Source organism: Hemicordylus capensis, chromosome 1, assembly GCF_027244095.1.
Source record: "Hemicordylus capensis ecotype Gifberg chromosome 1, rHemCap1.1.pri, whole genome shotgun sequence".
In the NCBI taxonomy this organism is placed as follows: domain Eukaryota; kingdom Metazoa; phylum Chordata; class Lepidosauria; order Squamata; family Cordylidae; genus Hemicordylus; species Hemicordylus capensis.
Window position 1 is genome coordinate 159,877,453 of NC_069657.1, and position 24,605 is coordinate 159,902,057.

Below are 24,605 nucleotides of genomic sequence, written 5' to 3' on the forward strand. Positions count from 1 at the left end.
GGAGCGGTGGTGAGGCAGCACGCTGCCATGTGAGCAGGGCAGGTGCGTCGCTGCTGCCACTGCTCCCTCGGGCTCCCAAGCCCCTCCTCTGCTGTTGGGGCCTGCAGCTTCCAAGGAATAAGGGTGTGCATAGACCCTTGATGGAGATACAGGGCGCATGCATGCCCTCATTTTCAGCAGACTCCCAACCCCAATGGCAGCAGAGGGGCTTGGGGGCCAGTGGTAGGGAGGTGGCAGTGCACCCACCCTGGTCCCACACCAGCGTGCAACCTCACCACTGCCCTTTCCTGCCACCCACCAGCCCTGCAAAAGACAGCAAAGGGGCTCAGGAGCAAGGGTGAGCAGAGGCAGCTGGGGGAGCGCTGCATCTCTGGACAGGGGGACTCAATTTAAAAAGTAAATTACATTTTTAAAAGTAAAAAAACTTAAATAAAATTATTAAATTATTCTAAATTATGATTTAACCTCGGTCCTCACACACCAAGTCACGGTTGGTTCCCGACCATGGGGGCATTTGAGTTGTGCACCCCTGGGCTAACCTAACTTTTGTGAGCTTATCTGAAAAGCTGCCACATCATATTGATCAATCAATCAACCATGTCTCTCAGGTTTAGAAGCTGCCCCTCTAAACAAGGGCCCTTGCTCAACAAATGCACCAGCTATATGTTTGCTGCCTCTCTTAAACAGAAGATTCCCTGTCAAGTTGTCACAAAACAATGGGGGCTAAAAGGGAAATTGCAAGAGAGAATTCCATTAACAAATCCTAAATAAAATTAGCATGCTCTTTAAGAAGCCAACAACCTAGCAAGTTAATTATTGCTGGATTCAGTAATCGACACATAGGAATGCCCCTAGCACTTCTGAGCAGTTACGTATGTTGTGAAGATGGAGAAAGGTACACATTAAAAGCAACTGATTTACATGTAGAGATGAAGAAGCACAATTTTGCCTTAAACAGCTCACTGTTTTAGAAGCAGACTGCATTCATACAATTCTTACGATGGATTTATCTTGACAATTGCCACAGGCCAATGTCCAAAACACAGTTTTTGCTGGTGCATCCAAACTGTCTGTTGGTGTCACATTAATACCAGGAAACCTAAGTTAGTTCCAAGGAACATAAGTTAAGCTCTACTGTAACAGTTCTAAGGTACGGAGCACAACTATGGGGTGATGGAAGGAGAAGCCTTCCTTTGTTTAGTTTGTCACCCAAAAGGCAGTGGGGAAAAGATTCCAGTCCCACTTAATGAAACAGACTTCATAATTATTAAGTAGTGGACATCCTAGGGTTCAAAGATTTCGACTCTGCCTATGAATGGGAAGAGAAGGGGAAGGCTTCCTGTCGTGGAGACATGACGCACGCGCAAAAGGCTTCCTGAAGCCTTTTGCTGCCAGAGGGGGAAGGGGTGGCAGGGGTAGGGGTGGCACCGCCCCAAATGCTTGTTAAACGGACACGCGCCGGTGGGGGACAAGTGGAGGAAGGGGTAGGTATACCCTCCCACCACCCTTAAAGGGACCCCCACCCCAGTGCCGGACCGCAGCTCCACAGTTCCATGCACATCCCTAGGACCTTCCTCCATCGCTCCGCCCTCCCAAATGGCTACTCTGGACGGCTGCAGCCCATTCCAGGCCTCTCTGCGCACACAGAGAGGCCTGAAAAGGACCAGAGCAGTCATTTTGGAGGGTGGAGGGATGGGGAAAAGGAGCTCCCACTGCCGCCTCCACCATCTTGGGGATGGCGGAGGCGGGAGCTTTTCCCCTCATCCTTCCACCCTCCCAAATAACAGCTCCGGCCAGCTGCAGCCCATTTTGGGCCTCTCTGCACATGTGCACAGAGAGGCCCAAATGGGCCACAGCCAGCCAGATATGTCATTTGGGGGGGAGGGGGGGAAGGAGCTGTCACCGCCGCCACCGCTGTCCCTGGGACAGGACGGTCATTTTGGAGGGCAGAGGGATGGGAGAAGGATCTTCTGCTGCAATCTTCGGGAGTCCCCGCCACCTCCGCCATGGACCGCAACTGGCCTAGTCTCAGTGGGATTGGGGAAGGAGTCTCCAAGGGCCGCTCTGCCTCCACAGCCATCCTCGCTGCCACTGCAGCCGCTCTTTATTTTTCATTCCAGACTGTACAGTAGCACTTTTTAAAAGGTAATTTTTAAAAGACCAAGACTTCCGCTCACCCGCAGCTCTCCTTGTACTTGTAAAGGGGAATCTTTTACAAGCTGGCTCGATGGCCAAATCCTTTACAAGCTGGCTCAACGTCCAGGCTGGATTCGAGCTGAACTGGGCTTGAGCCGGTTTTGTGCCCATCCCTACTGCCATCTGGAAGGACCTTTTAATTCCTACCAAGGTTACTGGCAGTGTGCTTAAAAGAGATGTCTACCATTTCTCCATAGCTATTTTGCTCTGGAACTGGAGCATTAAAACAAAGAAAGCAAGTGGTATTCACCAGGCGCATAGGTACAAGTTAGCTGTGATTGTCCCACTCATAACAGAAACTGTTCTTCTAGCAATATTCTTTAGGCTGAACAAACTGCTTCTGCTTTAAGTATTATACCCAGCTACTTCTTGTGCTTGAGGCAGCTTATAAACAATTTAAAAACATACACAATTGGAAAAACACCACTATAATAACAGAGCAACTGTAAAAAATAATAATATTCACTTGAAGTGTAAAATTAAAACAAATCTAAGTAATCCTTTCTAATCTGATTCTTTTAAGACAAATGCCAGTGCATTTAGGATAACCTTAAGATAACCCACTTAGCTTTTGCAGAAGCTCCAACAGGTTTGAAGCTTGCTGTATTATCTGCCAATCAGGTTCTCTAACTCCATTCTAAATCCCAGGGGCATTCCTCCATTCACTTCCCCCACAATAAAACGCACGGCCAGACTTATCAATCAATTAAAAAATGCAAGATTTCCTGGTTCCATCAGAAGAGCCAGCATCCTATTATGCAGGTTTAAAGGTTTTGCTAATGTACTTTAATCCATTTAAGCATGGGTAAGGGAATAAAGAGAAAGAAAGAAAAAGAAAGAAAGCTGCTGACATTTGTGAAATGCAACAGCAACAGTTCACTTCCCTCTAGGAAAGAGTAGGCTATAACAAAGATGCATCTAAAAAGGTCAACAAGGTCCGCAAGCCTTTGACTTCTCCTTCTCCCCATTCTCAAAAGGTCACAGGTAGCTCACGCATTTGTCTTCATTGGAGAAGCTAATTGCAGACACACTCTCATATCCCTCCCATATCCCAAAGGGAAAGAAAAATCAACACTTCACAATACTGGAAATAATTACAGCTGGAAGGAGAAGTGGGGATGCTACACAATGCTGGCATACTGAACATACAAACACCCTGAAAGTTCAAGCAACAACATTGTATGGATATGAAGGCTATGCACTGGTGAGTCCGACTAATGGAAGATCACAATCTGGGCCAGTACACAGCAAGTTCAAAACAAAATCCCCCCATACAAATTGAGGAGTTGGACTCTCTGCAACCAGATATAGTGATGATAACCAATAATGTATGTGTGCATCTAGAGCATCCTGAAACTTTCGTCTCTCTCTGGGCCAAGTCAGACAATATTTTGTCCGCTGATCCTTGCATATGTGATCAGGAAGTACATGTCACTTGTTCTCTTGACCCTTGTCCAACATGGCTTGTTTGATCTAGCAGGGAGGTTGTTGTAGACAGCCTGGTGGAAATCATAAATGCTTCTCTGAGGGAGGGCAGGATGCCTCCTTGTCTTAAGGAGGCAATCATTAGACCTCTTCTAAAGAAGCCTGCATTAGATCCCTCAGAGTTGAGCAATTATAGGCCTGTCCCCAACCTCCCATGGCTGGGCAAGGTCATTGAGAGGGTGGTGGCCTCTCAGCTCCAGGCGGTCTTGGAGGAAACTGATTATCTAGACCCATTTCAAACTGGTTTTGGGGCAGGCTATGGGATGGAGACTGTCTTAGTTGGCCTGATGGATGATGTCCAATTGGCAATTGACAGAGGAAGTGTGACTCTGTTGGTCCTTTTGGATCTCTCAGCGGCTTTCGATACTATCGACCATAGTATCCTTCTGGAACGTCCGAGGATGTTGGGGGTGGGAGGCACTGTTTTACAGTGGTTCCGCTCCTACCTCTTGGACAGGTTCCAGATGGTGTCGATTGGAGATTGTTGCTCTTCAAAATCTGAGCTTAAGTAGGGTGTCCCTCAAAGTTCCGTACTTTCTCCAATGCTTTTTAACATCTACATGAAACCACTGGGAAAGATCATCAGGGAATTTGGAGCTGGGTGTTACCAGTACACTGATGACACCCAGATCTACTTCTCCATGTCAACTTCTTCAGGAGATGGCATATCCTCCCCAAATGCCTGCCTGGAAGCAGTAATGGGCTGGATGAGGGAGAATAAACTGAAGCTCAATCCAGATAAGACGGAGGTACTTATTGTGCGGGGTCAGAACTCTAGAGACAATTTTGATCTGCCTGTTCTGGATGGGGTCACACTTCCCCAAAAGGAACAGGTTCGCAGTCTGGGAGTACTTCTGGATTCATACCTCTCCCTGGTTTCTCAGGTTGAGGTGGTGGCCAAGGGTGTTTTCTATCAGCTCCGGCTGATCTGCCAGCTGCACCTGTTTCTCGAGATCAATGACCTCAAAACAGTGATACATCTGTTGGTAACCTAAAGACTTGACTTCTGTAATGCACTCTATGCGGGGCTGCCTTTGTATGTAGTCCAGAAACTTCAGTTGGTTCAGAACACGGCGGCCAGGTTGGTCTCTGGGTCATCTCGGAGAGACCATGTTACTCCTTTACTGATGAAGCTACACTGGCTGCCAAGAGGTTCCCGGACAAAATACAAAGTGCTAGTTATAACTTATAAAGCCCTAAACTGCTTAGGCCCTGGGTATTTAAGAGAGCGTCTTCTTCACTACGAGCCCCACCGCCCATTGAGGTCATCTGAGGAGATGCGACTCCAGTTACCGCCAACTCGTTTGGTGGCTACACAGAGAATGCCTTCTCAGTTGCTGCCTCGAGATTGTGGAATGCGGTCCCTGCTGAGATACGATCCACCCCCTCTCTGGCAATTTTCAAAAAACACCTGAAAACCCATCTTTTCGCCCAAGCTTTCTCAGCTTCCTAAAAAAAATTTTTAGGTTTTAATCTCTGGTTTATTTTTAATTATTTAAATGGTTTTAATTTTTTATATATGTTTTTAAACTTGTTTTATGCTGTTGTTAACCACCCAAAGATGAAAGTTTGGGGCTGTGTACAAATTTGATAAATAAATAAATAAATGTGTGCACATATCACGTGCGCACATGTCCTTTCCCTTCCAGGCAAGCAGGGATGCCTTTTTCTAAGCATGTGGAGGGGCTGTTTGTACACAACAACACTATTTAAGCTTGTATTTGTAGTGCATGTAGAGGAGATACTCAGACAACCCTCTCTCCACGCATTTAGGGGAACGCATTTTATCCAGCTACATTCCTTGAGATCTAAATGCCAATCTCGAAAAATCTTGCCTCCTTTCACCCTGCCCCTTGGCCCTGAGACATCGCCTCCAGGTATGATGGTAGCAGGTTGACAGGCCTTTCATCTTCCCTTGGCTCCTATACTTGCCTGCTTTGTTCCAGCGAGCCAGACCATGACCCACCAGCTTCCCTTTTACTGCATCCTTGGCAGGTGATTGTTCCCACAGGCCATATGCAAATGAGATGTGCATGCATGGATGTCAGATGGGCTGGAGACATAAAAGGTTTCAGTGGTGAACAAGTGAAATTCTGCTCCCCAGCCGTGCACAGCTGATAAATGGGCTATGGCACACTCTTTGGCCACTACTATCCATGTCTGCAGTACTATTCATGATGCACTTTGTTTGAGGGCTGGCCTTGAAGACTGTTCAAACACTTCAACTGATTCAGTTGAAGATCTTCATTAATTTTTCTGGACTCATTGGTGGCGGCAGCCACGGGCAGGGAGAATCCCCCCACCCCCACCGGCCTTCCCCAATGTAGCCAGGGCTGCCGGCAGTCCAGTTTGGCCCTCTAAACATGCGTGGAGGCCACTTCAGGGTGCTCTGCACATGATCAGAAGCCACCAAAAGTGGCCTCCACACATGCACAGAGGCCTGAACCAGGCCACAGAAGACCCCAACTGGGCTGCCGCTGGCCCCGGCTACCCTGGGTGGGGTGGAGGTGCAGCAACTGTCTCTGCCAATCGTGGTGGTGGCCGCTGCCAATGGAACTTGTAAGTAGTAAATGACTCCCCTCCTACCCACGCTGCCCTACGGAAGCTCCCCTGCCCCATTATCAGTAGAGCTTTGAACCAGTTTGGTTCGAACACAGACCAACAGAAGTCCGTGAACCTGTCAAATCATGACAGTTTGATGTCGAGCCTGGCTCAGACCGAACCAGCTCACACACCCCTAGCTAGTGTCTGTTTTAATAGCCTATAAGCACCCGCTGAAAACATGTTTGTTTCCCAGAACACTCAACAGCCTTTAAATTATAGGCCAGTGAATTTAGTTGGTCTCTACTGTGCAATGGCTGGTGTCGGTTTGCTTATATGATGCTTTTCTCTGTAAAGCCATCTTAAAAATCTGTATTGGAAAGTGGTATCTAAATATTTTAAATAAATAATAAATTCATCAGAACTGGTATCTAAATTACCAAAAGGATCCTCAAAAACTACTACCTCATAATCATAATTACAGATTTCTTAAAGAAGAGAGTATTCCATCTGGGCTCCTCTTCCATAGTAACCTTTATTAGTCATCACCCAACTGAGGAGCCAAGGACAAAGCAATCTTATGCCAGCTTAAGGTAATAAAGAAGTCACCTTTTCTAACAGAAAGAGCACTTATGCCTCCACTTTAGTGCAATCCAGAAATCACTCTGCTTAGGCACAATGTCCATTTGGCATCAGTAGAGTTTATGCAACACAATGCAAAATCAGATAGGAAGGAAGTAGGACTCTAGGGGTGTGCACAAAACTGGTTTGTATGGTTCAGTTTGAGTACAAACCAGACTCAAACCGAGCATGTTCGCTTTTGTGCCCCCACAAACAGACCATGCCATGAAAATGGACAGAGTGCATTCACTGCAGCCTCCAAAATGGTCACTGCTACCAGAGAAAGGGCTGGCCGAAAAGGCCCTTGGAAGAGAGGGGGGAGGTTGGCAGGGGGAGGCGGAGATGGCAAAGAACACCTCCTCCCACCCATGGCAGCATCCCTCAAGACCACTTGGACCCAGAGGTGAGTGGTGGTTTAAAACAAAACAAAACTTTAGAACCCTCAAGCCAGTTCGCACATCCCTAGAGGACACTGACAGCATAGTGATGGACAGATCAATTGATGCCTCTCTGATATCAGCTCCCCAGTCACCATGCTGGAAGTCACATTCTAATGGCTTATGGTGCACTTTTAGCCACTGAGTAAATAAAGGTCCTTTATTTTATTTATTACATTTCTAGATCACCAAATTAAAATATCTCTAGGGAGTTAACAACAAACAAATAAAAGTTAAAACAACCACGTTAGGCTTTAAAAGGGTTTTTTAAGGCCTTCCTGAAGACTGCCATAGATGTTAGACCTCTGATTTCTGCAGGAAGCACATTCCAAAGCTCAGGGGTGACTGCAAAGAAAGTCTGATCAGGAATTACTGCCATATGAGCCAGCGGTAACTGGAGACCTCTCCAGATGACCTTAATAAGTGGTGGGGATCTTGCAGAAGGCAGCATTCTCTTGGGTAACCCAGTCCTAAACCATAAGAGGTGATCACCATCACTTTGTACTTAACATAAACAGCTTGAAGGCATACGTAATCATCTAGCCAATTTTCCTATTTCTAACACCAGCCTGTACCACATCTTACTGAAGAGAGATCTAGTCGAATGGCAATCATTCCACTGAAGGAGCATGGATGCATGTTTTCTAAAAAAAAATTCTGTTTTAAGGTTTCAAAGAGCAGGTTTTTCAACCTTCAAGTGAAAAATAAGTGTGCAATATGTACCACATAACAACCAGCCCTCCTTGCACCCGGTTAGAAAATTGAATTGCGAGAGAAAGAGAAGAACAGGAGAACTGGATTGCTCCTACAAAGAGAGCAATCCAGAGTAACCTAGACTGCTTCTTCTCAAATCAGGGCAGAGGCATGTAAAGGGAAGGTCTCCCACCTTCAAAAGAAATGGTAGGGTGCTCTCTTCTTGAACACTGCTGCTCATCTTCAGGGTAGTCAAGAATGTTCTGCGATGTAGAGAGGTGAAAAGTGAGAAGGAAAAGGCTTGGCAGTGACAGTGGACCAGCCTTTAATCTTGAAACAACCATGGTTGAAGATGTGCTGCAGATTTAGCATCCAAGGTCAGCCCCCGGAGGATACCTGAAATACAAACAGATACATTAGGAAAAATAACTTCTATTTCTAGCAAATCTCTGGAAACTGAACGGGTTAAAATTGCCTCTTTCACATGATCAGTAACAGCATGTGATAAAGTTCAAAATACAGGCACTGAAATAATCATCATTACAGGGTTTCAGAATGATTAACTACTCTTATTTTGTCTTTTTCATAAAATAAAGGGCCATTCGTTTTGAATTTCCTAGTTGTAGTTTGCATGCTCAGTCTGCCAAGGCTGTGCTAGTGTTGCAAATATATTCTACCAGCTCTCAAAATGCAATGTTTTGTTGCGGGGCGGGGGGTTGCATAAAATTTGGGCATAACTGAGTCTGCCCACTGAGAATTCTGAAGCCGAAGTTGGGAGTGGCAAACCCTGACATTTTCACTCTTGCTCTAAAAAGTATGAACATTTTAAGTTAAGGTGCCCATCTTAACTTCTGTGCAAGCTGTAAATACTTTGTATGGTCAGATATATGACAATGACATTAGAAATGAGACTCCATGCACCCACACTTTGCCTTGATCAGAGATGCATTAGGCAGAAATTAGTCAGGGACCTCTCTAGGAAGCAATTAGGGAAGCTGCACCTGTTGAAAGTCTGCCTAGATGCATCCTTCCCCAGCCCCATGTCCAACTGAAAGACCAAGGTAAAGCGTGGGTGCATGGAGCCTCATTTTTAAAGCCACCATCATACACCAGACTGTACACAATCTTTACAGCTTACACAGAAGTTAAGATGGGCACCTTAACTTGTAATTTTCATGCTTGTTAGAGCACAAATGAAAATGTGAAGCATCTTGACTCTCATCTTAAACCAAACATTTTTGGCTGGATCAAATATCCATCTAATCAAGCATTCTGCTTCCCATAATGGTCCACCAGATGCCTCTGAGAAGCCCATACAAGCAGGAAATGAAGGTATACCCCTCTCCCATCACTGCTCCCCTGCAACTGATATTCGGGGGCATATTGCCTCTGAACATGGAGGTAGCATACAGTCATCAGACTAGTAAGTTACAAGAAGTAACCATTGATAGGCTACAATGAGTAGGTTATTAGTAATGAGCATGGATAGATTTGTCCTTCATTAATTTGTCTATGCTTCGCTAGTGGTCACCACCAACACTTGTGATAGTACAAGTCTGACAGACACTATTGGATATTGTTTGTGAGACAATGAGCAACAAGCAAACCAGCTCATCACCACCACCATTATTCTGTAAACTTCTCTCAGCTAGCAATCATTTCAAAACAAGAGCAGGCAACAGTGGTAAAACAAATGCCAGCAATGCCTAGTCACCTCCATTTCTTATACACAGACAGAATATGACATTATTAGAAATCAAAAGAGAGTTGTGAAGTATTGCACCAAGACTAAAGGTCTTAATAGACAATTTGATTCACTATCTATACTGCAGTATCCTGTTCCACACTATGGATGGGGGTAGTCTTGTTTCAGGGCCATAGCTACAGTGTGGTTGGCATTTCCCCCCTTTCAACAGGTGGTCTAGAGTTGGCTTTACTTAGCAGAAAAGTGCATAGCCAGAAAGAAAATGATAATAATTTGAATATCTTGAAACAGAAATACAGTGTAGGAGGAGAGCAGTGTTCCCTTTAACAGGGATTCCCAGATGTTGTTGACTACAACCCCCAGAATTCTCAGCTGCAATGGCTTTTGCATGGGGGTTAAGGGAGTTGTAGTCAACAACATCTGGGACTCCCTGTTAGAGGGAACACTGGAGGAGAGAGTAGGCTTGTAGCCTTAAGGTGGAGTTTTGCTTTTTTAAATGTAGACATAAACACTTGATGAACAGTAGCACATCAAAAGAGCACACTGCAGCCAAGGCCATTAGAACATGTTTTTAGGGCATGGCAGAATGGAATGGTGTCACTTGTCACCAATAATATCATGGGCATTATTATTATTTCTTGTTTACACAGTCAGACAGGTGTTATTGACTGGTTTGTTTTGTCCAGACCTCGAGTCCTTCCCAAGGACCTGGGATGGTTGAATTTTATTGTCAATGTTGCTGCTGTTGTTATAGATATCATCGCAGAATATAGGCTGTTCCCAGTAAAGCTGCTTTTTGTAATTGGCTGATAGTGATTTCTGTGGCCCCTATGGTGTTGAGGTGCACTTCAAGGTCTTTTGGAACTGCACCCAGGGCGCCAATTACCACTGGGATTATTTTGGTCTTTTTCTGCCACAGCCTTTCGATCTCAATCTGTAAATCTTTGTATTTTGTGATTTTTTCTATTTCCTTTTCTTCTATTCTGCTATCCCCTGGTATTGCTATGTTGTTGTTGTTATTATTGGTGGTTGTTGTTGTTGTTACATTTATATCCCGCTCTTCCTCCAAGGAGCCCAGAGCGGTGTACTACATACTTGAGTTTCTCTTTCACAACCACCCTGTGAGGTAGGTTAGGCTGAGAGAGAAGTGACTGGCCCAGAGTCACCCAGCAAGTCTCATGGCTGAATGAGGATATGAACTTGGGTCTTCCCAGTCCTAGTCCAGCACTCTAACCACTATACCATGCTGGCTACCTAATGGGTGACTGTGAAATCTGGACAGCACATGCCGTAGCAACAGGACAGCTAATTGGTGACAGTGTGGGGTGGCCTGAGATAATATGGTAAGCTGAGTTCTGGAAAATGCATTTGCCCCATATCAGAGGGAGCATGTTTACCTAGAAGGAAAGTATCTTGAACCAGCATCATCTTTATATGTTTTGTGCTATAAACAGATGATTTGATCAAGCCTTACAAATAAGGTAGAGCACACATTGACCAATTCTGTGATGGGGTTTAGTGAGCTGGAAGCCCTCAGCATTAACTTCTGAGAAATAAAATATATCTGAAAGGCCTAGCAGACTGTTAAATATAATTTTTATTCAAGTAGTGCAAATATGAACAACAGCAAAGAATGCAATTATTATTGTTGCTTTAAAGCACTTCTTCTTGCCATTTATTGCGAAGAGGCAATAAGCAGTGCTTTAAAGCAACAATACTCTTGCAGGCATATACTGCAGCTGAGTCTGTATTTTGAGGGCTTTTAGAACGTTGCTATAAAACCAAGATGCAACACTTCACACCACTATTACAATCAGCAGCAGCAGTTTGCTTTATAAGGAGTTAAACTTTATGACTTTAAAGTTCCCATGCACAGAAACCAGGAGGGAATCTTGCTCAAATTAAATATGTTCTCCACACATCTTGATAAATGAGAGGGGAAACTCAGCATGAATGTCTAGTGACTTCAGCAAGAGCTGTGTCTGAGAAAGAACCTAAATAATCAGGCACCATGAGAACTCAAGCTGACACCAAGGACTACCAAAATGAAGGGAAGGGATCACTCTGACTGCAGTGGACTGTGAATCACAGCAAAGTAAGTGCAACATCAAGGGTCTATGAGGTAGTACAGGATGGGAATGAGATACACCAGTTTTCTAAAATATATATTGCATTTCGGAGTAAGTCAAGACATCTACTCTTGCCAGGGCAGCTCAGAAAGGAAGGAAACTCCTTCAGGAACTCTCTCTCATTTTCCTATTCCAGCGTCATTTATGCTAATGTATAAGAAGATCAACTACCTGGGGAGAACTTGGGGGAAATCTTTCATCTTGTATTGGCTAGGAGAGGGACAATAACCAGAAAGCAATTGTCACATATAATTACATACAATTGTAAGTAATACAGCTACCGCTGGTGTACTTGTTTCAACTTGCAACAACAAATATGCTTAGTCAATAAAATAATTATGCCATTATGACAGCCAATAATTTGGTTATACTACTACTACTGCCACCACTTTACTTTACAAGCCGTATAGTAGCTGCTATAGAGCACGTAAAACCAAGACAATATCCATTCAGGAAAAGTAACATCTAAGCATTTGCCCACAGTGACAGCAAAAGATATTCCTTGCATTCCTGCTGTGAACAATGCAGCTGCAGTAAGAGCTGGACACCTGTCTGTGCTGACGTGATACAGGACCACCTTGTGCCACCATCATTCCTGTTGGCAGAGTAGACTGAACACTGGTCCCTACACAACACCTCTATCTTCAATCGCTCTCCTCTATTTTAAATTCTTCAGCTTGTTTGGTTTTCATTGTTTCTTGCTTTACCCATCTTCTCGGCATCCATTTCTCTATCAAACTCAATTTGAGCTTACAAATGTCTTCATGCTCTTATCTTTCTGCTCTCATATGGCTCATCTCTTTATATTTCCCCATCATTCTATTAGTAGTTTCCATCGTATCAAACATAAAATCTCAGCTGTTTGCTATCTCTTGTTTGCAACCCTTTTCATTTCTTTTTCCTTATCTCTGGAATGTCCTGCCTCCTGATATTAGAGCATCTCCATGAGTTTTGGTTCATAATAGTGTCTGCAGACATACTTGTTCTCCTTAGCTTTTACCTGTTCATCCATTTGCTTTTATTTCTTTTCCTATTGTGTCTCTTTTGCTTCCATGGATTTTTGTCAAGTTAGATTGGAAGTCTGAGGACAGGGCCTGTCTAAAATCTTATTTATTATATAGCGCTGATTTGTGAGAGCCCTTTAAAGATTATAGGTTATTCCAAAGCGCTTTGAATTTATCATGACACTTACTACTTTTTTCTTTTAGAATGATTAATAACATAGGTGTATGTGTGTTTAAGTATGGTTGGATCCAAAGTTGCCCTTCCACATGCGGAGAAGACGCCTTCTGCAGGATGTTACAAAACTACAGGTTACTCGCCTGTAACATTGGTTCTTCTAGTGAGCATCTGTACTTCTACACATATGGGCTATGCGCCTGCGCAGAGACCACGCCGGAATCTAACAAGCTCAATTCTCCTGCTTTGGGTGGGAATCCCGCCCCCAGCCACTATATGCGACTGCACCACTCTTCATCCCCTCAGTCACAGAGTCAAGCTTCAGCGACCCTTGAGGGAAGGACGGGAGGGCATGTAGAAGTACCGATGATGAAGAATCAACGTTACAGGTGAGTAACCTGTAGGTCTTCAACGTGGTCTCTGTCTTCTACACATATGGGCGCATAACAAGCAAGCACCCAAGGAGGAGGGGGAAAAACAGAGGCAACAGGTAAACAACCAGGAAGAATTTATTTCAGGACAAGCAGCTCAACTGAAAATCGATTGCCGGACACTCCTGCCAAATACAGCATCATTACGAGCTCTAACATCAATAGATAACATCGATAATGCCGAATAAATGAATGGGGTGAAGCCCAAGTAGCTGCTTGACGGAAAGCGTCTAACGGGACCGCCTGATCCAAGGCCACAGAGGCCACCATGGACCAAACATAGTGAGCCTTCACAGGGGCAGGCAACTGCTTATGGGCCAGTTGATAACACAATTCAATAGTGGAGACTATCCACTGGGACATGGATTGGGCTGAGACCTGAAGTCCTTACCACGGCCCATCATACAAAACAAACAAAGAGAGGGACTTCCTCCACTCAGCAGATCTCTACACATAAAAGGACAGAGCCCTACGTACATCAAAACAGTGCAACCACCTCTCTGCATCCAATGAGGGATTTGGAAAGAACACGGGCAAAGTGAGTGGGGACGAGAGGTGAAACATGGACACCACCTTAGGCAGGAACTTGACATAGTCCTGAGTACTACCTTGTCCTTATGGAACTGCAGGTACAGTTGGTCAGCCCACAGGGCCCGCAACTCACTAACCCCCCTGGCGAAGGTAATGGCCACCAAAAAAGCGACCCTCCAAGTCAGGAGACGAGGGTCAATAGAAGCCAAAGGCTCAAAGGGCAGCCTTAGCAGACCAGCCAGAACCACAGACAGATCCCAGGCCGGTGACATGACCAAATAGTCTGGAAACAAGTGTTGCAGACCTTTCAGGAAACTTTTAACCACCGGATCTTTGAACCACGAAATCCAGTCAGAGGGAGAACGGGCCACAATGGCAACCAAATATACCTTAAGGGAAGTAAATTTCAACACAGATTCCTTAAGGGACAACAGATAATTACAAATGTCCTGTACAGACAGATTACAGGCATCAAACCCATGCAGGGTGGCAAAGGACACAAAGCGAGTCAACTTTGTGATTATAAGACTTCTGTGTAGACGTCTTCCTAGCAGCCACCAACACCTCTTGCAATCTCAAGAGGAAGTCAGGAGGAACTGCCATGCAGTCAAGTGGAGGGACCGAACATCCGGGTGTAGCACCCACCCCTGTTCCTGAGACCGGACCATATACATAGAGAAATATATATGTACCGTGTATAGTTATCTATTCCAAAACTCACACACTCACCATATGAAATAGTTCTTCATAAAAACGTTATACCCAAATTTTATACCAAAATTACAATTCAAAAAATCTTTTCAAATCAATTAATATTTGCAATTGATCCAATATATAAATGTTTTAATCCAAGTACTTGTATTAACATTAATTAATTAATTAATGTTAATTAACATTAACATTTGCAATTGATCCAATATATAAATGTTTTAATACAAGTACTTGTATTAAAACATTTATATATTAGATCAATTGCAAATGTTAATTGATTTGAAAAAATATATTGAATTGCAATTTTGGTATAAAATTTGGGTATAATGTTTTTATGTAGAACTATCTCATATGGTGAGTGTGTGAGTTTTGGAATAAATAACTATACACAGTGCATATATATTTCTCTACGTATATGGTCTGTTTTCATGGTCCGTGTATCCTCTAATTTTCTACCCTGTTCCTGAGACAACAGGTCCGGCAGGGACAGGCAGATATCTCGAGTCCCCCGCCAGGTTCATCAGGGCCGAAAACCAAGGCCTCCTGGGCCACCACGGGGTGATCAGGATCGCCTTGACTCGATCCACCCGCAGCTTGCGCAGGACTCTGGGAAGAAGCAGGAACGGAGGAAACACATACAGGAGAGATCCTGCCGAGGACTGGACAAAGGCATCTCCCACAAAGCCCTCGCCCACTGCCCCTCTGGAGCAGTAGAGGGGACCATTGTGCAGTTTCCTGAGAAGCAAACAGGTCCAGACTTGGAACTCCCCAATCCACAAAGATGTCCCTCAAAACACCCTGATTCAGCATCCACTTGTGGGAGACCATGGCCGACCTGCTCAGGGTATCCGCCTGAACATTTAGGACACCCTGGCATGAAGAATAAGAAGAGGAAAACTAGAGAAATGCAGAAGAAATAGGAGAAAAACAATCAGGACTACCAGAGCCAACAAGTTGCTGAGCTGAAAGACACCACAATGTTCACTGAAGCTTGATTCTGTGACTGAGGGGATGAGGAGTGGCGCAGCCGCATATAGCGGCTGGGGGTGGGGTTCCCACCCAAAGCAGGAGAAATCTAGCTTGTTAGATTCCAACATGGTCTCTGTGCAGGCGCATAGCCCATATGTGTAGAAGACAGAGACCACGTTGAAGAAAGGTTGTTTTACACCTAATGCTACAGCGTTATGTACAAGTGGAAGCTCTGTGGGATAGTGAGAACCGGCTTTTAACTTCTTATGTGTCTGTATCATAAAACCCCTAACCATGCAGAAATAAAAACCGTATAAAGACATAAACAAGATTGTTTTGCTACTAATGCAACATCCCCTGTTGCATATGCTAGTGTTCTGCCTAGATCTGTTTTAATGGTATAAAAATGTTCTTTTCCCACTTTACTTGGAACAATTTATCAGTCATCGAATACCACCAGGTGCAGTAGGTGGTGGTTAGTGTTCTCCAGAGTCAAGGGCAGAAAGCAACACATCCCTAAAGCATTAGCTTCAGAAGGATCAGAGCTAGTTATAAGAACAATAAGGCACTGCTGCTCTGCAATGCCCCCTGCCAGGCTTCCATGGCCAATGTGCTCATTAATAATACAAAAAAGCTAAATAAGTAATATGTTACTGCCAACCACAATTTTCTCTTCTGGAAGCACTCTTTTAATGAGAAAGGATTCCACATGCAAAATTAGTTTGTACTTCCATGATCAAAGAGTGGGGTCGAAAATGTCCGACTGGCTAGATAAAATAGTTTTTGAATAAAGTAGATCATTATTATTTTTTAAAAAAAGAAGGGACTAGGGCCAACCGTCAGATATAAACTCCACTGTATTTGACAAAATGTAACAGGAGTGGAACAGGGCATGAGTGGCTTTTCTTAACGTTTGGAATTTGACTCCAGACAATTAGGGCACTGCTGGCACAAGAGGATGGCCAAGCTGGACAAAGGCCTGCGGGCCTGTGCATGCCCATGCCTATACGAGGGCACATCCAGGACCAACAGATCACTCTGCAGCAAGCAGGATATGAATCAGCTCAAGCCATTACTGCACTGCTGAGCATTTCCCAGACAAGTTGGCGGGGGTGTGCATGCTCTCATTGGTTGGGAGGATCAGAAAAGGAAGAGGAGCAGCCACCTAAGTTTCAAGAGGTTCAGCAGCTCTAACTGCTTCCCGCCCCCGCCCCCCATCCTTGGAGAGTGGAATTGAAGAAGAGTGATGGTGAGGCCTTTCAGCTGTGCCTTCCCCTGCTCCCACTCCCTGAGGGTGGGAAAGGAGAGGGACCACTCTGTGGCTCCTTTGTTTCCACCTTCAGAAAGGGGGTTCAAAAAGGAGCTGATGCTGAGGTCTCAGAGGGTGGGGGTGAAGAGGGGTCACTGCACAGGAGTGGGATGGAGTCACTGGTCAAAGACCTCATCAGTAGCTCTTCTACAATCCCACTTTCCAAGGGTGGGGTGGGGCAGAGATTGAGTTTCCGCTGCTGCCTCCCAGTGTTCCCTCTAACAGGGATTCCCAGATGTTGTTGACTACAACTCAAACAATTCCCAAGCAAAAGCTGTTGCAGCTGAGGATTCTGGGATTGTCATCAACATCTGGGAATCCCTGTTAGAGGGAACACTGCTACCTGCCCAATAAGCGTTTGGTGGAGGTTACCAGAGCATTTGGCGGGGGCGATGCTCCTGCCTTGTCCTATGGCCCAGCATAATCAGGCACCTATGTCATCATGTGGCAGGTCTAATTGTGTGCCTTGTGTAGGCCTCCATCCATGTAGTCAGCTGAGCATTACCATGTTCCTGCAAAAGCTTGGAAATCCAGAGAAGCAGAGAGGGTAGAAGGACACCAGGGTCCACGCCATAGTGCAACTACATCACTATAAACCAAACCACCAGCAAAGCTATACAACCTGTAATTTATGTTATTAATGTTCATTGATACCTTTGGTACAGTCAATAGAAAAGTTAACACACAAACCTTGGATCAGCAACTCTAATAAAATTTCCTCAAAGACACTTACTGGCTTTTAGTCTGGGGCCTATAGGCCACCTCCAGCCTCAGAGGCAAGATACCTCTAAATTATAGTTGCAGGGGAGCAACAGCAAGAGAGAGGACATGCACTCACCTCTTGCCTGTGGGCTCCCCAGAGGCATCTGGTGGGCCACTGTGTGAAACAGGATGCTGGGTTGAATGGACCTAATGTTGCTAATCCAAAATAAATGTTACCTTTGATATGATGAGCATAACAAATGAAGTTTTAATGGGCCTTGTGTAACTGTTAGAAATAACCCGATATGCTCCAGAAATGGCCACAAGTAATTTAAATTATATTTCCCAATGGCTTCAGGGCTCATGTTGTGAGCAGCTTGGTGCCTGCCCCCAAAGGTCTCTGCCCACCCAACAAGGTTGTCAGAAACACCTTTGCTGTTTGTTTCTTGGGCCTGTGCTGTTTCAAAGAGACCTTTATGTTTGTTCAGGCTTTTACCCCTTAGAGGCTTCCAGGTTTCTCTGCTTTCTTGTTTGTGATTATTGTTGTTGTTTGGTGTTATTGTTGTTGATTATTGTTGGTTATTGTTATTGTTGTTGATTATTGTTGTTGTTTGGTGTTTTGTGGTTTCTACTGTGTAACATGTTAAGGTTTTAAATGTGGTTTTAATGAAATTTTATTGTATTTTAATTTTTGTAAACCACCTTGAGATGTATTATGAAAGGAGGTATAAAAACTGAATTAAAAATAATAAATAAATGGGTCCTGATTTCTTCCCTGTATTATTTACCAGTCTGTCTAAATGACACAATATGCCCAACCTTCACACCTGTCACAAATCCATCTCTCTGTATTTCTAATGACTCAATCACCCATCACAAGGAGTCCCCCATCTGCCATCTCTGGTTGCTGGTGTCTCCCTCATCTTTCTTTTTAAATTATGAGCCCTTTGCGGACAGGGAGTCATTTTGTCAGCCCTTTTGCTATGTAAGCTGCTTTGAGAACTTTGTTGTTGTTGCAAAAGAGCAGAATAAAAATAGGACCCATTTTGGAGTGATGGACTGATATCTTCTCATGTGAAGGATTGGCCACTGGTAGGGAGCGACACTATGATGGGATGAAAAGGGCAAGTTGCTCTCTCCCTGTTAAATATAATAGAGTCACCACCAGTGTTCCCTCTAACAGGGATTCCCTGATGTTGTTGACTACAACTCCTATCATCCCCAGGCAAGGCCATTGCAGCTAGGGATACTGCGAGTTGTAGTAAACAACATCTGGGAATCCCTGTTAGAGGGAACACTGGTCACCACTTTAAAAGTTGTATCTTTACCCAGTTAGCAGGGGTGACTGGGAAAACTATTCCTTGTCCTCAGAACAATGTCTTCCTTCCCGAGACCCTCATTCTCCATGACAGCCGAGGAGCTGCTGCCCTGGGAGTAGGGTGACTCTATAATCCCTGAAGATCTTGTCTAAATACCATTTTTGCCAGATACCTTGGCCTCAAGAGAATGAACTTGTTCCTTGAGAGCTAGAAGCTAATTGCACCAAGCACAGATTTCTGTCCTACAGGAAGATAGCTACTGTATATATGGGAACTTCTCAGAAATACACTGGATAGCTCACATTGGTGGCTTTCTGGCTTCCTAGCTAATTTTGAATGGGACAGTGTGTACACAGCAGCACACAGAAGTCCATGCAGAGCTCTGGATCGGAGCATATTCACCTGTGTTATGGCCACAGAGATACATTAGTAAATTTGGGATCCGTATCAAACCATATAGAGGACCAATCATTGCATGGCAGGGGATAAATACATAAATAATTCAACTGCTTCAGCTGACTCCTAAAAGATTTCATTTTAAAGACTTAATACACAGAGCTGATATTCTCATGTCCTTTTGAGTACAGCTATCAATTCCACTTTAATGAAGTCTGTCTAAGAATCGTGACGATGGGAATAAAATAATGGGATGAGAACAAATCCTTCAGTGTAATTTGGATGTAGAAGGACATTTTTCTTTTTGATCAGTTTTTTTTTAAAGAAGAAAGGAAATAAGAAAGAAAAAGAATGAAATTATGTAGCTGCTTAATTTACAGTTTTATTAAAAGAGAACATTAAAGCTCAGAACAGTGGGAGCAGAGGGCAGAATCAAATGAACAGCAGAATGTTCAAAAACCTCATTGGCTCAATAAACACAAAGAAATATAAATGTTATAAAGCCTGACAGCTGTGCCATGGTGCAGCGACAGACTGGTTCAGTGAAATGTACATGGTGAAATCTTTTTTTAAACCCCCAAACACCTATAACAAACATGAATTTCTAACTCTATTTGCCTACATCCATCCATCACCCATCCAGACCCCTTGAGCTTGTCCTGTCAGACCTTTTCAAAATGTGTTGCAAAACTAAGACAAAGGCAGCGGGAAGAATCTCCCCACAGCACTGGCAAGGACAGTACACATAACCACAGCTCTGTTTATGCCATGAATAGCAGATCTTATAGCATAGAACAATACAGTACAATTACAATGCATGATGTGCCAGATCCATCAATCATGTTCATAATATCAGATCCTCCACTGGAGCACAGAAGTGCTTTCTTTCTTTAAGCTGGTTACAAGGCTTGTAAAATTTCTCACCTAGGATAAGAACAGAGTCTCTTTAAAATCTGCACTGTAGAGAAGTCAACAGCTGACTTCTTGCTACTTATTATACTGTCAGTCATGCCAGTATAGTTAAGACAGAGAGCAGTTTCAACATTCCACCATTATAAGTCCTGAACATTCTACTGCTTATAAAATCAAAACCATATGTCCAATCTGCCTGGCCATCAGCACACATACACTAGTTGACGTGAGACATCAAAATTGGTGAAGATACGTTGAAAAATTGCTTAGACAGAGCTGTTTACAGTTTTTCTCTTTTGAACAGGGGTTTAAAGGGTTGGCGATGTTCTTTCAGTCTGAGGGAGTGATATTTACATGATTTTTGAAACATTTGCATAGTATCAACCTTTAGACTGCATGCCGGAAAAGTGCCTCTTGTCTATCCCTCTGTGACCGTATCAATGGTTATTTCACAATTGATCCCCAGAGTTTCATTTTAAGAGGCTGAAAAATGCATCTTTACTGCTAAAAAGAGTCTGTGCAGTAGGACTATTACTGTGCAGTAGTTTTGAAACTGCAGTGCCCACAGCAGTGCCCACAACCAGTATGGCCGTCAGCTCTTTCCCTGTTCAAGCCCTGGGAGTACAGCCCTTCAGTTTCCTTCCCGCACCTCAGCTACTCCTTTTAATACTGCTCCTTTGTCATCATTCCATGAATTTTTGAAAATTGTTTTCTGCTTAAAGTGCCCATTTCAGGCATGTAAAGTTGTTCAGTTCAACAAAACATGCATATGGTAGTCACATGATTGTCAACTTCTTTGTTGAGGAGGATCCAAGAACAAAAGTAGCAAATTAATGAAGAAAAGCCTTATAAAAGTTTTGTTCAATATATATTTTTACAGTATGGCTTTGCTAGTGGGGGCGCTTCATCCAGAAGGCTGCCTTTCCAACACAGAATATGTCCCAATCCCTCCTCCTACAGAGGTAAACTAGCATTTTAGTAACAGAGCGATCTCTGCTCTACTCTCACGTCCCAGCCCAGCCTTCCTTCTGTGCATTTTCTCATCCCATCTCCACCATGACTACAATTTCCTCTCCACCTTGGGCTTTACTCTCCCAACACCACCCAGTCACCCAGCCAGCCACTGTTCATTACATTTCCTCTCTCCCAATCTCCCTCCCCGGAGTAGTCTGCAGCAGGCGCATAGGGAGGCCAGCAGAGGCCCCTGTTCCACCCGCTGCCAGTGGCCCCCACAGCCATATCCCCTGCATCTGACGTCAGACACAGGGGGTGGTGTTTTGCTCGCAAACGGTGCTGCATGCCCTGTTTCCAAGGGAGGTGGGTTCCTGGCCACAGTGCAAATGCGGTGCTGGCCAGGGAATTGCTCAGAAACGGGGGCACGCAGCACCGTTCACAAGCAAAATTTTGCCCCCTGCATCTGACGTGTGATGCAGGGGGCGTGGCTGGGGCGTGAGACACGACCCCTGAAGGGCATGGCCCGGGTTATTTGAACCTGTTTGTGCAATGGTGGCTCCACCCCTGGTCTGCAGCCAACTGCCTCCCTCCTAGCTCTCAAACCTCCTGAACTCACAACCTTTCAGGGAAACCTTCTTGTCCCCTCATGGCTTTAGTTCTCTCCCCCACTCACCGGCAGGGGCAAGCCTCCCTCACCCGACTGCATTAAGTCTTCCTCTCATAAAGAGCCTCTTTCACTTCCTCTCAGCATCACTTATTGTCCCGCTCCTTGGAAGCAGTTATTGTTGACTTCTCAGAACAGCAAAACGGAAAACATGTGCTTCCTCTTGAGAAGCCAGAAACCAGTGGGGTGCAAGTCTGAGTAAATATGTTTTTGGGGTGTGTTTTAAATGGACTGTAGGATGTGTGTGTCCATGTTGGAAAATGGCTTGGGGTGTATGTTTGAAAATTGCTTTGAGGTGTGTGTGTGTGTGTGTGTGTGTGTGTGTGTGTGTGTGTGTGTGTGTGTAAATTGACTGTGAGATTTGGGTAAGGGTGTGTGTGTGTTTGCTGGGGGGGGAGGGCACTCACACTTTGCCTTGGTCCTTCAGCTGGACATTGGGCTGGGGAGGGATGCATCCAGGCAGATGTTCAACAGGTGCAGCTTCCCCAATCACTTCCTAGAGATGCCCCTGATAAATTTCTGCCTGATGAATCTCTACAAGGCACAGCGCTACCCCAAAAGGCTGCCGATTAACCTGTAGTTTTAACATAATCTGCAACAGATTCAATACGCCATTTCAGTCCTGGAAGCTTGACCTGGCTGACACCAGGCAAAGTTCTGGCGAAATGTGGGTGTATGGAGCCTCATTTCTAAAGCCAGCATGATATACAAGACTGTACAAAGTCTTTACAGCTTCTATGGCACGGAAGTTATGATGAGAACCTTAAAATGGAATTTCCATGCTTTTTAGAGCACGAGTGAAAATGTAAGCCCATCTTAACTCTCATCTTAGATTTTTTATTACTGAATTTTACTGTCCAAGCTGACCATATGAATTCAAGCCTGATCATGACTGAACAGTTGCATGAGTGCTACACCACAAGCATGAGTGCTATACCACAAGCACAAACTTCACCACCGCTCAATATAGACTTTTGAGTGTCATGAACACTGACTCTTTCTCTGTAGCACAGGGATCAGACGCTGGAGATGCACCAGTACCTAGAATGAAGAGGGGCTCAAGAGCTTCCAGCACCAGTACCTAGGTCTGACACTGAAGGGCTCGAGAGGCTACCATCTCCAACAACCGTGGCTTCTGTAATTCCTGATCCCCCAAATGTGCCTTCACCCCTGTCCTTGCACTCGGCAGGAGAAGGTGAGGCACCACCAACCCCAAAGCAGCAACTCAGTTCTGCCACAGCCTGTGTCTGGGAAACAAGCCCTTTAAGACTTTAAGCATTCCTGGCCTGGGTGGGGCTGCATCCTGGCTTCTTATTTTAGCCTTCAGTTTTTAGCCTGTCTCTGTTGAAGCAACTTCATTGTGGACATACTCTGTTTCTAGTTTCCTGCTCTTGTGATTTCTTGGCTCCTGACCTCCTGCTTGTTTCAACTCTGGTTTAGTTCTCTTCTGTTAGACTGACTACCTGGCTCTTGATCTTCTGTTAGCTATCAACTCTGGACTACTTGACTCCTGACTGTTGCTTCCTGGCTCTTCTGCTCCTGGCAGACTGCTTCCTATGCACCTGCCCTGTCCAGACAAGACACTGAGGACCAAACAACATGCTGTCTTAATTCTATCTTTAACCAAAGGGCTTGAAGCACGAAGTGGAGTGGAAGTGGTCCTTCTAAGCCCCCAAATAGTCATAGGATGGGGGTGTGATTCAGCAGAACAGTGCAGCAGATTTTTTTTTGGTCTGTCTTAATTCTGTCTTTAACAGATGGGCTTAAAGCAGGGAGTGAAGTGTGAGCAGTTCTTTTAAGCCTCCAAATATCCACAGAGTGAGGGTGTGATTCATTCTGGGCAGGGTTAAGGGAGCTCAGCCATTAGCAGCTAGATTCTAAACAAGGCCAACAGGCACTAAAAACAAAGTTTGATAGCTTTTATTATTTTGCACAGAATCCAAGAAAAAGTGTTTGTCAAAACCAAGGATTTAATGCATCGAGTTTGCTCTTAAGCAACCACATGTTTCATCCAAATTCTGTTTATTGCTACCATGCGTCCTACAAATAAACAGAGATGCATAGAACATTTAATGGAGGAGTATTCCAAAGAGGCAATAATTCTATTATTGCTCAACTGAAACACATTCTGATATTAGCCTTGAGTTATAAGAGTGACGCTATTACGAACAATCGCTCATCATATTATGCTACTAAAATGTAACATTCATGATTAATAAGGATGGATTTACTGCAAATTTCTATTTAAAAAATCCACGCAGTGCCACAAAGCTATATTCCTAAAATATTTTACTCTGGGCAATATCCAACAAGTTAGTTATGATGAAGCACCATTGAAATCAATGACAAGTTAGTCGTGACTAATAAGTCCCATTAATTTCAGTGGCAGGTAGTCATGATTTACCTGATCTGGATGTACACATTACTGTATACTAAATTAGGAGCACCAAATCATTTTTTGGAGTGCTGTGGAAAATGCAAATGTTTTGATAGAACTAAGTATCTGCCTGCTGGTGGATTGAGGAATGTTCCTCTTTTTACCTTGTTCAGGGCACTATAGACTCCAGCTAAATAAGCATCATTCTCTTTCTCGGTCTCTCTGTCATACACACCCACTCAGCAACTTGTACGAGCTGGCAACAGCTTTCCAGATTATCGAGTATGTGGCCACCCCTAGCATTCGGCAAACATACATGCAAAGCAGGCAGATAGCAGACACAG

The 24,605-nt window shown here is 44.4% G+C and overlaps 1 protein-coding gene across 10 annotated transcripts in view; it reads right to left on the reverse strand.

Annotated features, from left to right (window-relative positions):
• Nucleotides 1-24,605, reverse strand: part of SEMA5B (semaphorin 5B) — a 576,167-nt gene that overhangs the window by 238,816 nt on the left and 312,746 nt on the right. For all 10 annotated transcript variants that reach the window (XM_053256885.1, XM_053256927.1, XM_053256858.1 and 7 more), the window contains one exon: nt 8,167-8,369. In XM_053256885.1, the coding sequence (XP_053112860.1) occupies nt 8,167-8,317 (151 nt within the window). In that variant the 5' untranslated portion in view covers nt 8,318-8,369. The remainder of the gene's footprint in view (nt 1-8,166; nt 8,370-24,605) is intronic.